A 19725-nucleotide genomic window follows, 5' to 3' on the forward strand; every position below is an offset into this window, starting at 1 on the left:
CGTCACATTGGGTGCCGTTGGAACTTAGCTACTCAGCTCACCTGCACTCAGCCGAGAAAGCCTTCGACTTGTATGTGACCAAGAGCAGCTATGGAGGTGAGATGCAGCGAAGTGGAACAGCCCTATTTGCTTTTTGAAGAGTGAAAGCGTGTGTACGTACAAAGGTCCAGCTGTGTGGATAGATTGGGCAGTACTGGTTGATGACAAGGCGGTTCTTTTTATTTGATTTTCTGATGGGCACATGACTTTACACATAAGCACTCTGGTTGTTGTGTGAATAATTGTTTTTGATATATTACACCTTGGCATATACAAGCCAGCTATGCACACACCCAATGCACGTTTGAAAAGTAAAGATGCTGGCCGTAACCTAACAGATGCAGGAGGGAGATGTTGAGATGGTTGTAGCTGGACTGCTGAAACAATTCCTTATGTTGCATTAACTAGTCAACTGCCTGACCACTACTAACTGAAACTATTCCTTTTCTAGCATGAACTGGTCAACTGCTTGACAACTTGTTACTGAAACAACTCCTTATCTGACATTAACGGTTCAATTGTAACTGAAGGCATGGGTGGTGTTTATGTACTCAATAAAAAGCTTGCGAACTGAACAAAGGTGAGAAGTCTCAGCGCATTGCACAGGATGGCTGACCTTCTCCCTTTGCAAAAGTTAACAAAGAAATCTCAAGTTTGTCATCTTTTCACTCTTACAGGTCAACAGTCCTATGTGGGAAGAGAGCTTCTAGCTCAACACTGTCCTTTCTTACAATGGAATGAGCATAGCCTAACAATACACAATCTAACTAGGCTAAAAAGTTAAAAATATACATTTTCCAATTTCATTTTAAAAAAAAATTAATATACCAACATGGTTATGGTCGGTCATTGTTAATCAGGGGTGGCCAAGTCCGGTCCTCGAGAGCCCCTATCCAGTCTGTTTTCCATATCTCCCTCCTCTACCACAGCTGAATCAAATGATGAACTCATCGGCAAGCTGTCCAGAAGCTTAATACCGATCCCAATTATTTGATTCAGCTCTTTTGGTGGAGGAAGACATGGAAAACAGACTGGATAGGGGCTTTTGGGGACCATACATGGCCACCCTTGTTGTAAATCATCTCGTTACAGGTGCATTTTCGGTATACAGCCCTTCTGTATTTCCTATATTTGACAGTTATAGATGACCAATTTGATCGGGGGATGTCAGTGATTAAATGCATCAAAATGGATTGGACATCTATCGCAGTCAATGGAAACCAGTGAAAAGATATTGTAATGATTTCAAATCGTTTTTTCTTAATTTTTTTAATGAGTGAAAAATAGTTGCCTGACCTGTAAAAAGTAATCTGAAGGGACTATTTCTATTCATTTCTATTCTGTTGAAGTCAAATGGCGGTTAAAATGAAAAAAAAATACTTAAAATGCTTTTAAAGTCAAGTTCCTACCTTGTGACACACTTACATCCATTAAGTACAACTTAAAAGCATAATTAAAAAACAATGTCTGCAGATCTTTGAGTTTTACTTACAGGTTCACCAGGTTGCCCCCTTGGTCCAACTGGACCATCTGGTCCCTTATAAAAAAAACAAACAAAGACAAAACATTTGTAAAAAGGATCGTGTCACCATATTGAGCCAGATATAGGTCATTTAAATGTATATGCATCTTGCATACATTTATTTTTCGTTCATATAACTGAAAAACTGATGACTTTCACTTCAACAATCAGTAGATCCTGAGAAAAATTCTGTGTCTTTCTTGGAGTGGTAGCCATGGAGATATTTAATTTTTTTTTTTTTTTGTGAAATTGTTAAAAAAAACTAAAAGAAGCTGTGTTTTGTCGATTTGAGAGAAATAGTCCTTGCTCACCTTTTCTCCTGGCTCGCCATGGGGACCTTGAGGGCCAGGTTTTCCTCGCTCCCCCTAAAAGAATTATCATAACAAATACAATGTCATGAATATGCCAGATAACTAAGGTTGGATATCCGTCTGTTCAATCTGATTACTACTGGAAACTTTTAAAAATGTTTTCCGGCACTTAAACACTTCCAGAATCAATACTTTCCAAAAGAAAAAAAATGCACACATGCTTCAAAACACTAGGTAGGAAGTTATGTAGGTAAGTAGGTAGATATTGGACCTTGATACCTGCAATGTTTTAAGAGAATGTTGGTTACGAACGAAAAATAGTAGGACTTAAAAGTTAGAGTCCACAACAACAACAATAACCGGGAGACTAAGTTGGAAACCTTCACGAGGTGTCTCCTGAGAGGCCGCTCGCTGCGGTCTGCGAATTCGAACAAATACCACCCAGAGCTACCAACAAGGAACGTGGCACCCTACGTTTTTCATCCAGCTGGAGATATTCGATTGCCCCTCACCTACAACTACCCCCCGGATGAACTAATCCGCGTTCCAGTGGCAGCTCTAGCGCTGCTGAGGGTAATCCTCAGGCGCCTGAAGTGACTTAACAACAACAACAACAACAACATCAACAACAACCACCTGAGTGATGACTTGTCAGGCCACCAAACCTTTGAAAATGTACATATTACGTATGTATAATTTGATTGTGCGTACAATACTGTGTATATACATTGTACCTCTACTTACGAATGCTTCTACATATAACATTTTCAGGTTATGAAACGCTTTGATATCCAAATTAATGTTCCTATATATAAAAACAAGATCCAAGTTAAGAAATCCCCCAAAGCATAGTAAATGCATTTTCTGTATCGGTTATTTTATTTGGAAATTGTCCCAATGATATTACGGCCTGCTATACCACCACAACAACTCTCTTTTGCCCGCCGTTTTTCCTTTCGAAGTTACTTTTTAGAAATGTGCGATGCAAATTAAATGAATAAGCGGGCCCTGTCATTCATAAAAAAAACAGTCCATAAGAAAATTGCGTGAGTTTGACCGATTATTGCAAGGCAATACAGGCAGCAGTAATAGACCTACTAGCTTTGCTACGGTAGCAGAAGGAAGCATTAAAAGCAACGACTCCTTGGCATGGCTTCTCCACACTGAACAAGAACTGACAAATTATTCATCTTGTGCAACTTCAACGTTGCAATCATCTCCAAAAGGTCCATGCAAGCACAACATGCAGGTGCGACTCCAGCGTGACAAATGTTGGAATTACTGGCTGTAAAACGCTAGTAGAAGGACCCAAACACAAAGATAAACTTATTTTCATTATGCTATACTTTTTCAATAGTTTGCAAAACCACCATACATCAATCAATGTAAAAACATGATAATAACAGTTTGATTTAAATTGTCCTATGCTAATTCATTTATTTATTTTTATCGATTTTGCTTGGATCGCATTCACTCCGGAAATACTCCGGAAATGGGACAACGGTACTGCTGAGATGGGGTCAACGGAGGTTGGCAGCTCTGTACATACTTCTGCTGTTTTTCCATATCATATAAAAAACTGCAATTTACTGAAGCCAAACAATGTAAACACATCTATCGTGCTAATTGTGTTAACATGGAAATATATGCATTAGGATTCACGTGACTGTAAGATAAAAAGCTCACTTTGTGTCCCTGGTTTCCTGGAAGTCCTGGCAGGCCATCAAAACCTCGATCACCCTTGGATTTCAACAGAACAAGTTTGTTAAATCTCATTTTTTTGTAGACAACATAATTATTGTTGCCTTTAAGAATGAGGCATGCAAAAAAAATAAAAAATCACTGTTTGGCATTCACCGTATCATTTAGTTCAGTTCATTCTTGGTTCAGTAAAAGAACAAAACTGAGAATTTCATCAATATTTTTCCCCAAAAACCTTTATTGTTTTACAGCCAAAACCTCATATCCTCTTGGTTCACAAAACAATCACGTAAAAATAAAATTCACACACAAATATATAAGTATCAAATGTATCACCCACCAATTTTGATGTGCTACCAAAAGAATTGTATGTGCTCATAATTAACTACTTCAGTGTAATTGAGAATTTCAGATTTCCTAATATGTGGCTCTTTTGACCCTTCTGCCTTTAAATTAAATTAGTTTAGTTAGTTAAACTAGTTCACTAGCAGACGTGCAGTTCAAAGGATGTTGCGCTAACACCTTCCCACTTGGATTGGATTGGACGTCACTCGCCATCAACGAAAACCGATGATTTTAAAAAGGCATTTTTTAACTATAGGACTTTCATGATTTAACTATAGGACTTTCATGATTTAGTCATTTGTGTTGCAGATCAAATTTAAAAAAGCATCAAATGATGTACTGTCTTACCTTAACACCTGTTTCTCCTGGAAGTCCCCGTCCTCCATCTGTTCCAGCCCTTCCCTAAACAAAGCATGATTCAGTTATTCATTCATTTTCCAAACCGCTTATTCTCACAAAGGTGGAAAAGGGTGCTGGAGCCTATCCCTGCAGACTATGGGCAGAAGTCAGAAGAGACCCAGAATTGGTGGACAGCCAATTGGAGGGCATGAAGAGACTGACAAATATTCATTGTCAGACTCATAGCTAAGGGAAATTTAGAGCATTCAAACAGCCCACCATACATCTTTATGGAATGTGCGAGGAAACTCGGTAGAGTACTCGGTAAAAACCAACGCAAGCTCGGGGAAAACATGCAATCTCCCCACAGTGAGGAATGGCCTGGCATCAAACCCTCAACCCCACAACTGTAAGGTTGACACACTAACCATTCATCCACTGGGTAGCCCGCCTTGATCCAGTTACAATAATTAAAAAATATATTATGTGATATAGGTACTTCAATCCCATATCTCACCATTTTTCCTGGTTTTCCATTACTTCCTTGTAGTCCTGGTAATCCTTGAAGTCCCTGTACAGACCAGAAAAAGGGAAAAATAAATGTGTAAAGAATATTGGGTGGGGGAAACTTGTTTGAAGGAAAATCAATACAATGACAATGAGAGAATGTGTCAGATGAAAGCTTGGAGTGAGATAAAGGGATCTGCTCTTACCGGAGGGCCCGGTTCACCAACATTTCCTTTGGGTCCGGTGGGGCCTGGAGATCCCTGTCAAATGGATCAGGTGGGGGTTGACTAAGATTGAGCATTTCTCTTTTAAAAGGTTAGCACATTTATTCAAGACAATTTGGCTTACCAGTGCACCGGGACGGCCTGAAAGACCTCCCGGACCTGGAGGTCCCTTCATTGAAAGCTGGAAGAATGACACAATAATAGGACACATCTCTCCCGATATTGCCATTGCGCAATTACGTACCTGAGCCTGTTGTATGATAGCATGCGCTTGTGCCTCTTGTGGGGACACCACTGGTCCTTTTTGGGAATTGCTATTAAACTGGAACTGAGAATTTAGTCAGGAGAACATTAGAGTGGATTTCAGTCAAACATGACCCCTTTGTGGTCAACACAGGTGAGGGATCTTTGTCTAAGTATTATGTACAAAATTGTGAGTCTTACAGGTAGCATTAGCAAGGTTCCTTGGGGACCTGGGATTCCGTCAACTCCCGGAAGACCTGAGCGTCCTGTCGGACCCTTCAAATACATGTCCGAGCATACATTAATTAAGTCCTGGGCTAATGCCTTTGATATTATTTGATGTCCAATCAATTTAAATTGGTTGGACTTAAAATTTGCTACGACCCCTCCCACTAAAAATGGTTTGGACATCGACTAGTAAAAAAATAATTTTAAATCACAGCAGTAGCCACATTATTGGGTGTGTAATCAATAGCAACAAAAGAGATCAAAGATCAGTGTTGAGAAAATGAACTTCACCCTTTTAACTAACAGATTAGCTCTTTTAAATTTAATTTGTAGAAAGAGATAGCATTGATATTTTTGGGGATGAGAACAAATGTAAGGTGAAGACTAAGAGAGTTGTATCGACAAGATCATTACGTCCATGGATCCAGTTGTTTAGCCTCAAAGCTGTTTGGTAGAATTGTCTCTGAAATTGCATTTGATTTCTTTTGGATGGAAGATAATTTGAGAATGACAACGCTACGTTCCATTGTATCATGCATAACTCACTGGCTGCCAATGACTGAGCCATTATTTGAAGTGGGATGGTTAGCAGCAAATGAAAAATAGTTCATTGTTTATGACGTCCATTGGCTGCCACCCTTCCATTCCAAATGGATTGGACATTTACTAGTAGAATTGAATTTACAGCAGGAGGTCAGCAGATTTATAATTGGACAGCTAACATTGTCGATGGCACTAAAAGAGCCTTGGAGTAATGTGGTCAAGTGTCACAGAGGTCATAAAATATGTTTCACAGTAACATGATAACAAATTAGATAAAATAGGCTACTTGCAAGTACGTCTGGTTTGTCAGGGTTTCTCATTTATGTTTTTTTTTTCATTTTATTTCCCTTGGATCCTAAGACTCTACAGTAATGTCATACTGCACAAGGTCTATTCACCATTTCGCCAGGGTCTCCTCTGGGTCCTGGCTGTCCTATAGGTCCAGCTAGGCCAGGTAATCCCTTTAAAGGATGAAAAATTATCATTAGTATGGTATGACATGGAAAACAGTCGCCGGATTCACTCGCTCTCAAAATTATAGTCGTGAGAGAGAGAAAGAGTTTACTGTTGAAAGCGATCAACCAGGTAATCGCTCGTTCTCAAAATTATAATCATGAGAGAGATCGAGTTTGTCATTGCATTGATAATGTCAGAGCATTAATATCTCTATATATAATATTGAAATTATCAATAAATTGTGCATTATTGGCTTGTGTGTACATGTTTTTCAATTTATGTGTTCCTAGGTGACAGGAACGAAACATCCTGTTCTCGTGTGTGTATAGAAAAAATTGCCTTGCCCTTGCCCATCCCACATTTGTCATGTCCCAACATCTCTGTTAAAGTGGTTAGATCAGAACCGCCACTGATACACTGAACTATATTATTTTTAAACCCTATAAAGCATACAATCCATCGCCTGCCATTGACGGTGATAGACGCCCGATTCATGTTGACTGTGAGGGTCAGAGTACTCAGCACTCATTTGACCCATCAGGTTTTGCAGACTTTTCACATATTTTTGGAAAAACTGCAACAGAAAGTTGTTCATGTGTTTTTGCAGTGCCCATCTACGCCAATGGCTGTTACAAACGTCGATCCAAATATGCAATGAGATATCTAAATCCTCTAATGCTATCAGGCAGATCAAATGAATATTGATAGATGCCGGCTAAATAGCTAGTTTCAAGAGGATACGTTTCCAAATGATGAAAAAGTAGGACTTCAACATTAGATTCCACAAGGAGCTGGGAAACAAGATCTGCTTGAGTGAGACCTTGACAAACCTTAAGCCTGTAAAAACAAACTGTTGAATGTACGTATGATGTTACTAAAATCAGACTCTGTTTACTCTATTAATTGTTTAATTGAGTAGTCAAAAGGTCAATTACGTTTAATAGCCTACAGTTAATCCTTGCATGTAGTTTGCCGGGGAACCTCTATCCACACTTCCTTTTATGCTCAGGCGAAATCCAAAGAAAAATGTTTTCATGTCTTATTAACAACAATCTCAATAAATTCCATCAGTTTGGCTGCTTATCGCATTCCTTGAGAAGACAACTCACCTCCATTCCTGGCAGACCTGGCGGCCCTTCACCTAACGAACCCTATGAACAGATTAGCAGAATCTCAACAAATTTGCATGCTGGGGGAACTAAACCCACTCCGTTTTTCATGCCTGTGGCAGCTCACCGGTTCAAAGACCGCGGGCTCACCCTTCTGTCCTTTCTCTATCGGCAGACTTGCCTGAGGAAGAGAGGCAGATGAATACATTATCACTTGACACGGACCAACTGGGGACAAATTAACTGGCTTTAAATGTCTGACTTGATCTTTACTTTTTCTTTCCACGTCTGCCCATGTTCTCGCACAGCAAAATCATAGCCTTTGTCATATATTTCGTACTCTTCGTACTCAGATGTTGTGTTATTGTAGTCATCATATTCAAGAACCTGTTTCAAAACACAATTTATGACACTTGTCGTCAATGTGCCATGTTTCGTTACATTCCACTAACCTCAGATTCAGTAATATTCATGCCCGCTGTTACTATGGAAACAGGGAAGTCCTCAATGCGATTGCTGTAAAGGTCATCCACCTCTGGGCTTGTTCTGATCCCTGGTTCCTGCATGCCAATTGTAAGATGAAATGTTAGCGCCAAAGATAGGAAATACTTTAAATGAGTTCACGAAAAGGATATCCAATCTATTTGAACTGGAAGCGTGGCCAGACCTCTAACTTCAAATTAAATGGAGGTCTATCACTATCAATGAATTAATGAGTTATGAGGGAATCCATGCTAATTGTGGAACATACAAAATAAACTTTTTACTGTATCGTAAAATCTTAACATACGAGTGTCCCAAATTCCGGGGACATTTTTGCCCTGAGATACGAGACAAATTTGAGACACGAGCATACGAGATGGTTACCGATGCGGCTATCCCGATGGCCAAGTATGCGAGAGGCTGCTTATGAGAACAGCATCGCTCTGTCTTTTTCACCTCATCCCCCTCGTGCGAAGATATCTACGAGCACCAGGCTGTACGGGTTGTATTTTTCTACTGGAGATAGCGTGACCGAATCAATAATCTGCAAAAGAGACAGCGTAATCTACGTGGCGTTGAAAGCAAAGCAGGCATCTAAAAAAGACGGAACCCTTCAAAGCGAGCTGTGGCCAGTTCGATAATTTAAAAAAATGAACTGCGATACACTAGGTTCTGAGGCACAAAAAAGCAGCAAGTTCCAACTTGAAGGTCGCGGGGAATACATTACCATCTTTGCCTCAGTTATCGCGCAAGCAGGTTTAAATTCAGTGTAGCGTAAGATCAAAACATAGTTTTAACGGCGTGTGTAGTAATATTAGTTCATTTAAGTTAAATTTAAAGTTTTTGTTATATTACGAGCTGTCCGTCAAGTCTCTCTGCAGTCATTTTTCTCTCTCTCATCCATCGACTCCGTGGTAAGCCACTACAATCTGTTTGTACTGCGAAATTAAACATAGTATTGACGATCTTAATCACTAGATAGGTATTTGTTACTTAGTGATTAGGTGGTAACTTAGAACAAATGAAAAAAAAAAAAATTCCATTGTAATATCCAGTTGATATATAGGAAAAATCACACACGAGCTCGATCCCAGAATGCATTGAGCTCATATTTGAAGTTGTTAATGTGTCTACCTGGAATGGGCATTTGACTCCAGTGTTTCACTGGTTCATTTCATATGGAAGTGTTTTAATACAAATGTTTATGTTACTCAAGGAATTCAATTTCATCAACTGGCAAATACAGTCGTATGAAAAAATTTGGCCACCACTGATTTTCAAGATTTTCCTTTATAAATCATTGGTTGTTGCGCAGGGCAGTCAGGCGGCTTGAGTAATTTGCGCACCAGCCTCACCCCTCTGGGGTCTTGGGTTCAAATCCAGTTCGGTCCACCTGTGTGGAGTTTGCAAACTCCACAGAGGTGGGATGTGACCTGGATTTGAACCCAGGGCCCCAGAGCTGTGAAGCCAATGCGCCAAACACTCGCGCTTTCATGTTTGATCATTTAGTTGGAGAGACTGCGATAATTTCATAGCATAGTTGCCTTTGGAGTTCATTGGTTTGGAAGTGTGAGTGGGGACAAGTGAGTTCAAACATGTTTATTGTTTAGAATTGCTGATGTCAGGCTGGTCATGTTACCTGTTCTATGCTTTGATAGGTTTGGCTCAGTTTCGCCTGCTGATAGCAACACGTTTTTTTGACCATGCACCATGATTTGTTATGAGGATCGTTATTAAATGAATTAAATATAACTTTCTTGTCCTGTTGTTTGCATTCAAGACTCGTGTAATATTGACATTGGAGCTAATTGTGTGCTGATTAATTGAATGTGCATTCCTTGTATGTACTTTGCATATTGTGCAGTGGCAAGAACAATATTTTTGGCATTACATGTTTGGACCAGAAAATATACTCAAGACATGAGGCCAATTATTTTTGGGAGGGGTCTTAAAAGGGTCTGGTGGTTTTGGTTGGTGAGTGTACAGCAAAAGATGAGTGAGATTGAAAGATTTGTGATTGGTTACATTACTTACAAATAGATGGGCTGTTAACTTGTCTCCTTCATCATGAACTAATGCGGTCATAATGCTTGCTGAGGGAGCTTCTGTTGAGGGCTTAATGGTAGGAATCTGCACAAGGGACTCATCGTTATAGACATTAATGGTGCTTTTTGCGTCCCAAAAAGGCTCTTGGGACAGATACTCAGGCAGCCTGGTAGACACACCAATGAAGCCATCCTTCAAAGGTTTTTCTTCTAGTTTTTTTTTCCTGGATCCCTTCTCCTTTTCTTTGCCTTTACCCTTCCCCTTGCCTCTTCGTTTGCCATTTCCCGTGGAAGCCTTGTCCCGCTTCTTTTTATTCTTTTTGCCCCTTTTGTCCTTTTTGGCGTGTGGCTCTTCTGACTGTCCCAGTTGGGACTTCTTTTCCTAAAGAAAAGGGAGGAGTGAGGGGTTGGGGGGTTAGGGGTCAGGATTATCGTTTGGGGGACAAAGATGAATGACAGAGAAATACACTTGAGAACAAAAGCACAAGTAACAGAAATAATACTATCAAGTAAAAACAATGGTAATTCTTACGTTTTAGATGATACTGTAGTGTAAAAATGTGATATCATGCAAAATGATGATCACCATCATCTACAAACATGATAGTTTTTTTTTTTAAATCCCCATAATGTAAAGGAATAGGGGGGTTTAGTGGTGGAGCCTGTCCTAGTTTACTAAGGGCAAGTGGTACCGAATTGATGGCCAGCCAATCAGAAGGCACGAAGAGGTGGGCAAACATTCACGCTCGCTCTCATACATAGAGGCTATTTAGAGTACAGGAGGAGTGACCTGGGTTCAAACCCAGGACCCCAGAAAGAACTATGATGCCGACGTGCAAACTACTAATCTGCTGGTCCGCCTGTCTTCAGTTGATTATGTATCCCATATTGCACAGCAACTTTTGGTTTGATGGCAAAATTATAAAAATAAAGATGCCTGTCAAAATTTCTGAAGGTTTTATTATTCTTCACTCTTCATAGTGTAAGGAGGGACTTGTCTTTTTTATTGCACAACAGAACAACAAAAACACTTATAAATCATCATATTTTATTTTTTTTTCTTATAAGGTAAGGTAACACTTTTTTAATTGAATAACGTACACAGGAATATATTTACTTATTGACAGAAGTTTTAAGTTTCACATTTGAAAGAAAAAAGATAGTTATCGTGATAATTAGTGATATCAATTGGTAACTTTTTTTTTAACGTAATTTTTGGAATATCGCCCGGGTCTATGTAAATACATGCATGATACTAAAAATTTACAAATAATCTTGTCAATAATAATTATTTCCCTAAACCGCTTATCCTCACCAGGGTGTTGGGAGGATAATTATGTACAATCACGTAAAAACATGGTTAATATCATGTAAACGTGTAATACTTGACTCTTGTTTTTAGTGAGGAAGAAGCATTGTTCCTGCACAAGAGGATGAATGTACAATTTTACTAAGTGTCATTAAGCCACCAAGTGGACAAATTTTTATCTTCTTATACAAACAGCAATACATTTGTTGCAGCAACAGTAAGATTTGGCATATGATTTAGACCCAAACAGTCAATGTATGCGCTGCCAGAGGGAAATGTTGACGTTTTGCCATTCTGAATCATTATGGAGCCGAAATAGTTTTTCAAAAAAGTCACACGGACAAATATTAGCAGATGGACAACTTGTACAACTCTTTCACTGGCCGGATTTTGTGCAGACACATGTGCACAGATGCAGTGTAAGAAATCGTGAGAAGTTTGACACTCGTTGACTTTGCTGATTTAACACACATACTTCTCCAGATTGGGTTGCAGATAGGGTTCAACTGATAATTTCTCAACCATTTAATTTAGAGCAAATGGCTTCTTGCTGGCCATTTCAAGGAAATCACCACTATACTATGTATTGCCGTATGTTTTGTGTAGAGGTCACTTTATTTGAATCTTGTCTGAAAAATGGCGGTGCACGGGCTCAATGCTCTCCAGTTTGTTTTTTTTGTTTTCTCAATCTTATTGTTATTTACTAACATCTGCAAGGCAAACTGTCTACAGTCTCCAGGTTTTAATTATTTTCGGTAGGAGATGTGATGTATCCATCACAACAGATTACCAACAAACCTACGACATCCCCGAGAACATCTCGAGACCTCCGGGATTTCCGTGGATAGCAAAAGCGCGGAGACCACACCGAGCACCGCTTCCGAGTATATTCTTAGCCAACGCCAGATCCATCACCCACAAAATGGAGGATTTGGAACTTCAGCTTGCTACAGCTTTGTCTGGTCACAACCTGTTCCAGCTGCTGCCCTCTGGCAGACGCTACTGGTCTCACCAAGCACGGACAAATAGACTTAAGGACGTTTTTTTCCCACAGCCATCAGGACTCTGTACTTGAGTTAGCACGACACACAATCCCTTCTGTGCAATAACTTTGGGGTGTGCAATAAAAATGTGCAATATCTTTGAAATCTGAGGAATATTTTAGAATCTGCAATATTTTAGAATCAGTGAAATATTTTAGAATCAGTGAAATATTTTAGAATTATGTGCAATATTTTAGAATTATGTACAATATTTTAGATGTATGTGGAATATTCTAGAATTATGTGCAATATTTTAGAATTATGTGCAATATTTTAGACTTATGTGCAATATTTTAGAATTATGTGCAATATTTTAGAATTGTGTGCAATATTTTAGAATTATGTTCAATATTTTAGAATTATGTGCATTATTTTAGAATTAGGTGCAATATTTTAGAATTGTGTGCAATATTTTAGAATTATATGCAATATTTTAGAATTATGTGCAATATTTTAGAATTATGTTCAATATTTTAGAATTATGTTCAATATTTTAGAATTATGTTCAATATTTTAGAATTATGTGCAATATTTTAAAATTATGTGAAATATTTTAGAATTCCCCTATCCGGGATGTGACTTACTATACTTTTATACTACAATTTATGTTTTTTTTCACTGGGAAAACACACTTTGAAAAGCTTGGAGTAGCACCACCAATTTTGTTATACACATCTGTGTATGATGACAATAAAGGCTTCTGAATTTGAATATTATGTGAGCAAACTTGCTAATTGTGACCAATAATAAATGTTTTAATCAAGCACAAATTGTTTGTATTGTTATCCAGCATATGTTTTTTCTTCCCTGAAGATTACAGTACTAACCGTGCTTTGGTTGTTGTTGTGCAAATCCGAGTCACAGTCTGGCATGTAGTCAATACAGTAGGCGGCAGCGGCTCTGGGGTCATCGTCGATCAGCAGGTGTTGAATTTCTCCCTGAATTAAATGCGAGAAAACAGCAAAAATGTGAAAGTGGCTTAATCCTTTTGATCTTGCGAGCATTACTAATCCAGTGTCGGGTGAGCGAGTTTGACTTTTTTTGATTTTTCTGTTTAGGTCTGTCAGGCTACAGGCCTGTACAGGAAAAACTGAAAAATTAAATCTCTCCTATCTTTAAGGCCCACTGTGGACAATTTTAGATTTGGGACCAAAACCCCTGTGGTTGTGAGTGTTATTAGTGTACAGCCCCACTCATTCACTGCCAGTGACTGCGATAGACATCAAATCCATTTGAACTGGGATGACTGTCATTGAATCATAGTGTTTATTTACCACTTATGGCAATTGGCGTTCATTGGGCCAGGAGGGAATGGGCTATTCCAAATAGATTGGACGTCTATCACTGTCAATAGCAGTAAATAAATTCCTATTTAATAAAAGATAAGATTAAAGCCATCGGGATGCTGGTCATATGTTTCCTCTTATCAAGTTTAATTTGCATATTTATGTTTGTGGCATTAATGAAACAGTTATAGGTTAACAAACAGGACCGTAGTTATGGGTGGTGAATTTGTTAGGGAAACTTTACTGTCAAACCCAATCCATGGACAATGAAACCAACTCCTCCCATTTTGAATCCCTAGTCATCAATTGAATCGATGTCAACCCTGCTAGCAGGGGTCAGCAATAAATAATTGGTAGAAAATTATTGCAATGCATTTCCTAAAACATATTTTCAGTTGAGGTTTTGCAAAATAAAAATATACATTTTTATGCAGAAAATGTATCAATTATTGGCTGCCGAACCCTCCTTGCGTTCAAGGTCAATCAATAGCTGTGAGTGTGTGTAGTGCACGCATACAACAGCATCCGTAATCCACAAGATCCCAAAGCGGCTAATTACCGGTCAGGGACACTAAAGTCTAGTTGTTTGGCTGGAGCATTTCACCAACCACAATGACCGCATGCGTTGCGTACCAGTAATTGTGATTTTTATCTCGTATAGACTCAACATGTCAAAGAAAAATGAAATGGTGGTGAGTCTGAATTGATTTGGGATAGGAACTTTGGCACTGTAACCCTGACTGCGTTATGTGGTATGGGAATCATTTAATGGTTAATGGGCAGACTATGGCTATCATAATATCATGTCGGCAGGGTGCTTTATAATTCAGTGCACTTTATATATGGACCAATACTAGAATTGTTATCACGATAAAATCAAATTATTCTTTCGATAGGGTACACCATCCTCTACTACGGCAAACAGCCCCCGACTGTACTATTTTCCCCGTAGAAAAAGTACTGTGCAGTGACTGCTGAGATATTAGTTATTTTGTCAATACACCCAGTATGACGGCAAGCACACTATTTTGGTGCTCGCCATCATTACGGCTGGATTTACAAAATAACTCCAGCTGCTAGATGTTGGTGTCAACAGAGCATTCAAAGCTAGACTGTATATATCTATATCTATATCTATATATCTATATATATATATATATATATATATATATATATATATATATATATATATATATATATATATATATATATATATATATATATATATATATATATATATATATATATATATATATATATATATATATATATATATATATATATATATATATATATATATATATATATATATATATATATATATATATATATATATATATATATATATATATATATATATATATATATATATATATATATATATATATAGATAATGGCGATTTTGGTGAGATGCCCACCTGTTTAACATAAGTTATTATGCTATTGCTGTGTCAGGAAAATACTCATACAAACTGGTTCATGTTGGGAGTGAATGAAGTTGTCAGAAAGCTGATTTGTAATCTATTGATAAAGTTTGGCTGACTGTTTTGTTAACATTCCCTTTAGCGCAGCACTATCTAGTGGTTATGCGGAGCGGTGCGTCCTATGTGTGTCAAATACAGAAATAGCACTCATTACTGACACTGTGCCTTTAAATGCGATGTGCCGTATGAACATACAGTACTTTTATCACTGTCAGAATAGTATGGTTTATAATGTTTTCTTTGTTTGAGTGGTAATATACCATTACTATTAGAAGCCACGCTTACGAACATGGCTGCTACAACTGCTTGCTGGCGTATCACGTCTTCATACCTCTGGCATTTATGATTTTGCCAAATGACAACACAAAAATAACAGGTATAAAGATGTGCCCAAGCATCAACCATCTTGGTTGCAGAAACTTTACCATAAAACTCAATGCCTGGATATTGAAGTTAAAGGTGCTATAAAATCTCATCTCATTTTCATTCTTATTAAGGTCACGCGGGTGCTGGAGCCTATCCCAGCTGACTCCGGGCCCGAGGCAGCCTGTATCAGTGGCCATCCGATTGCAGGGCACAAGGAAACAGACAACCATGCACACTCACACCCTTACCTAGGAGCAATTTAGTGTGTCCAATCAGCCTACTATGCATGTTAGTCACTTTGATTATGCTTTTGCAGCCAAGGTAAAATACATACTAGAATAAAATACTAGAAAAGCAATACTTTTTAGTGTCTTTAGTGTCTTTCCTATCATTTTGTGTCCAGAGCGAGGGGCACCCGTTGCCCTCTTTGCCTGAATGTGGTAGTTGCGAGTAGGTGGAAATATGCAACAGGGAGTAAATCCACTCTAATCCAATCTCAATTCAAGATCACAGGAAAACCCTTAGAGACGTTTTCTTATTATTCGCGCCCGGCGGGGGTTTTTCTCCCCGACCAAAATATTGCACGTTGAATATCACAAACACTTCACCGTTCTCCAATTAGCATGCTACCATAACATCAGAGGAGCATCCAGTCCCCTGGGATGTAGCGGCTTGTCAGCAATGACAATTACATCAACTTGTAAATTTTTATCTTAAGCATTAACAAAATTAAATGAAAACTCTTTATATGAGTTAGCCATTAGTCGTCGTCCAATCCAGGTGAAGTGAGAGGGATACCAGCTGCCAAGATCATCAACTAAAGAACAACATTTTTTTGGACATTGAACTGTTGAAAGATGTTATTGACCTAAAAATTGACCAAATCATTGACTCTATTTTTTAACATTATATTTATATAAAATTTTATATTAGGTTGAATAGCAAAGAATCAAGGGAGGTCCTTGATTAGCATGCCGGCCTCACAGTGGTAGCCCTGGGGTCAAATCCAGGTCGGTCCACCTGTGTGGAGTTTGCATGTTTTGCCCGGACCTGCGTGGGTTTTCTCCGGGAACTCCGGTTTCCTCCCACATTCCAAATACATCCATGGTAGAGTGATTGGACACTCTAAATTGCCGCCAGGTATTAGTGTGAGTGTTCGTCCGTCTCCTTGTGGCCTGCAATCGGATGGCCACTGATACAGGGTGTCGCTGCCTTTGGCCCAAAGTCAGCTGGGATGGGCTCCAGCACCCCCTGCGACCTTAATGAGGACAATGCGGTACATAAAATGAGATGAGATGAGAAATATTTTTTACTTTAGCTGCCATTGATGGTGCTAGAGTTCCAATCAATTTTTATTTGGGGGGGGCGAATAATTCATTTATTCCCACTCAAATGGATTGACGTCTAGTGCTGTCACTGGCATATGATGACCTAACTCCTAAATTATTTAAACAGAAATTTGAAATTCTACTTTCATTTTCTTGACTTATTAAGTCTGTGTTAAATCAATAGCCAAGTGCAATTGCCTGTACGTGTAACATTTTCCGTCCGAGTCAAGAATGACTTAATCAGATTTTCCCATAAATTAAGTCTTATCAAAAAAATCTGTGTGGTGATAGTCACATAAACAAGGCCCACAACAGGCCGAGAATAAACTTGAGTAGATGTGTTGACATTATGATGTTTTCAAAGCGTTGCCAACAAGAATGTGGGGTGCAATCTGGAAGCAATAGACAAAATAGTGAATGACTGCAAATCCCCCAGGGTCCTACCCCCAAGTTGGAAGAACAGGGGCCGGAACACTGTCCTCCACTCCCAGAACTGGGGCCTGGGAACAGCGGACCTTAGGTCAGCATTTTTAATCTGGCGTCCCTTGGTGCCAGCCTTGCTTGCACTAATGACACTATTACTTTTACCCAAAAAGATGTGTACGAAAGAAGACTGTTTTCGCGTGTCAAGATGCACCAAAGTGTAGGAAATAAATAAATATGTTAAATACTCTACATACAAAATTAATTGTTTTTTTTTGTAACTTGAACATTTCGTAAGTAGAGCAGTACTTTATATGTAAATTCTATAATTCATTCAACAGTCCTCACACAGCTACCAACTAAACCATTTAAAATTGGTAAAAGTATCTTAATTCTGTATGAAATATGTAAGGCAAAAATTTGAGAAAATTATGAGTAAATGATTTATTATTGTTTTAAAATTAATAAACCATATGAATATATATATATATATATATATATATATATATATATATATATATATATATATATATATATATATATATATATATATATATATATATATATATATATATATATATATATATATATATATATATATATATATATATATATATATATATATATATTCATATGGTTTAATAAATCATTTACTCATAATATATATATATATATATATATATATATATATATATATATATATATATATATATATATATATATATATATATATATATATATATATATATATATATATATATATATATATATATAATTATTTATTTATATATATATTTATATTTACACACACATTTTTATCAATTAGTGGCTGATTACTTTCACTTTTTATTTTGTTCATGTTTTTATGTGCAAATTATTAAATCATATCTTTACAAAAATCTCAAAATTAGTCACAATTTCCCATTGGAAATTAAAACAGCATTTTTTTCCAACAAAGGCTTTTTGGGACAACAGTGTATGTTAGGGGTGCAATTGAAAAGCATATTACTCATGAGGTTTTTTTTTTTTGTATATTTTGAAAAAAAAGAGTTGTATGTGTGAGGATTTGCTTTTGCCTATCATCCCCACATTAAACAATTTACGTAGGGCTGTACCTCAAATATGCCATCATCCTGTAGTCGTGAGCCAAAAAGAATGATGCCCTCTGTGCTGATGACGCCATTGTCTCCTCGAGATAGCTCCTTGGTCGCTACCTTTGAACAGTCCAGATATAGTGTGACTGACTTGCCTTTTACACGGTAGCCAATCCTGTGCCACCTAGAAAAACAAGGAGAGTAACACGTGAGCATTTAGCATACAAATTTAGGACATGAAAATACCCACTCTCCATCAGCCAAATTAACATCCTTGAACTTGGGGTATGTTTCAGGAGCAAGGTCCCTGACTGCCTGATCTTGATACAGGAAGACGGGTGAAAGGCCCAATTCCAGCCCCAGCTGCTGCACCCCACGTTCGTCATAGAGGGAGAACAGGAATGACCGTGATGCCTTTTTGGCTCGGACAGTGGCCAGAAGGGAGAAATTTCCAGGGAATGTGGACTCTGGAGAGAAGAGGATAGGAAATATCTCCTAAGGCTCAGAAGGAGGCAGATATTTATCCCAAATGGAAATAATCCACTACCAGGGAAAAGTTGTTTGGTGGGAGCACTGAGCTGGATTTTCTGGTCTATTTTGAAGGCCTGCTGCGTTTCCTCCGTTTCTTTACGGTTTCTGCAGACACCAGGATGCAGCGACACGCCCTCTATGTCCTCTGACAGTCCCAGGGCTTGTAGAATATCAATGCTGGAAGCTGAGAATGGAAGGACATTGACAAGTAGAATTACACCAAGCTGCATGCAACAAACCGTCCGCTCGTCATGCCCTAATTGTCATAATTGACTGTTTAGCTGCCGTTGGCGAGAGATGCACCACAGTTGGTCTAAAAATGAGATGTTTTTAAATTCATCATACTGAAACTTTTTGATGGTATTAACACATTTATACTTTTCTAATGGCTTTAATATTTTTTTTCAAGGCTCGGCAAGTCAACTACACATTATTTTCAGACGATAAGCCGCTACTTTTTTCATACTACGTATTACAAAATAAGCAGGCAGAAGTTTGGCCCCCAAAGCAGCTGATTCAAACCAAGGAGGCATGTTACAACAATTATTTGAACATTGCACCATCACAAATTTAAGTTATGCAAAGCATAACCAAATCAATGACAAAATGTGACAGTTCCACTTTTAACCTTGCGTCTTATATCTGTCTCTTTGTAAGTCTTTAGTCGGACTGCCAAAAGTATCAAAGTACCAAAGTATGGTGTGGCGGTCTGAATCAATTCAACTCTTAATATTTTATGGCTATAAAACCTTTATCACAGATCCAG

The 19725-nt window shown here is 38.1% G+C and overlaps 1 protein-coding gene across 1 annotated transcript in view; it reads right to left on the minus strand.

Moving 5' to 3' along the window:
• The window catches only part of col5a3a (collagen, type V, alpha 3a), a 73052-nt gene that overhangs the window by 41340 nt on the left and 11987 nt on the right, over positions 1-19725 (minus strand). The window contains exons 2-20 of the mRNA XM_077735155.1: positions 18976-19143; positions 18679-18895; positions 18450-18612; positions 13275-13385; positions 10085-10477; positions 8020-8127; positions 7841-7954; positions 7695-7748; positions 7568-7609; positions 6401-6463; positions 5433-5507; positions 5233-5316; positions 5113-5169; positions 4971-5024; positions 4775-4828; positions 4267-4320; positions 3559-3612; positions 1873-1926; positions 1532-1576 (exon numbers count right to left, since the gene is read on the minus strand). Of these exons, the coding sequence (XP_077591281.1) occupies positions 1532-1576; positions 1873-1926; positions 3559-3612; positions 4267-4320; positions 4775-4828; positions 4971-5024; positions 5113-5169; positions 5233-5316; positions 5433-5507; positions 6401-6463; positions 7568-7609; positions 7695-7748; positions 7841-7954; positions 8020-8127; positions 10085-10477; positions 13275-13385; positions 18450-18612; positions 18679-18895; positions 18976-19143 (1964 nt within the window). The remainder of the gene's footprint in view (positions 1-1531; positions 1577-1872; positions 1927-3558; positions 3613-4266; positions 4321-4774; positions 4829-4970; positions 5025-5112; positions 5170-5232; positions 5317-5432; positions 5508-6400; positions 6464-7567; positions 7610-7694; positions 7749-7840; positions 7955-8019; positions 8128-10084; positions 10478-13274; positions 13386-18449; positions 18613-18678; positions 18896-18975; positions 19144-19725) is intronic.

The sequence above is a fragment of the Stigmatopora nigra genome, chromosome 15, assembly GCF_051989575.1.
Source record: "Stigmatopora nigra isolate UIUO_SnigA chromosome 15, RoL_Snig_1.1, whole genome shotgun sequence".
Classification (NCBI taxonomy): Eukaryota; Metazoa; Chordata; class Actinopteri; order Syngnathiformes; family Syngnathidae; genus Stigmatopora; species Stigmatopora nigra.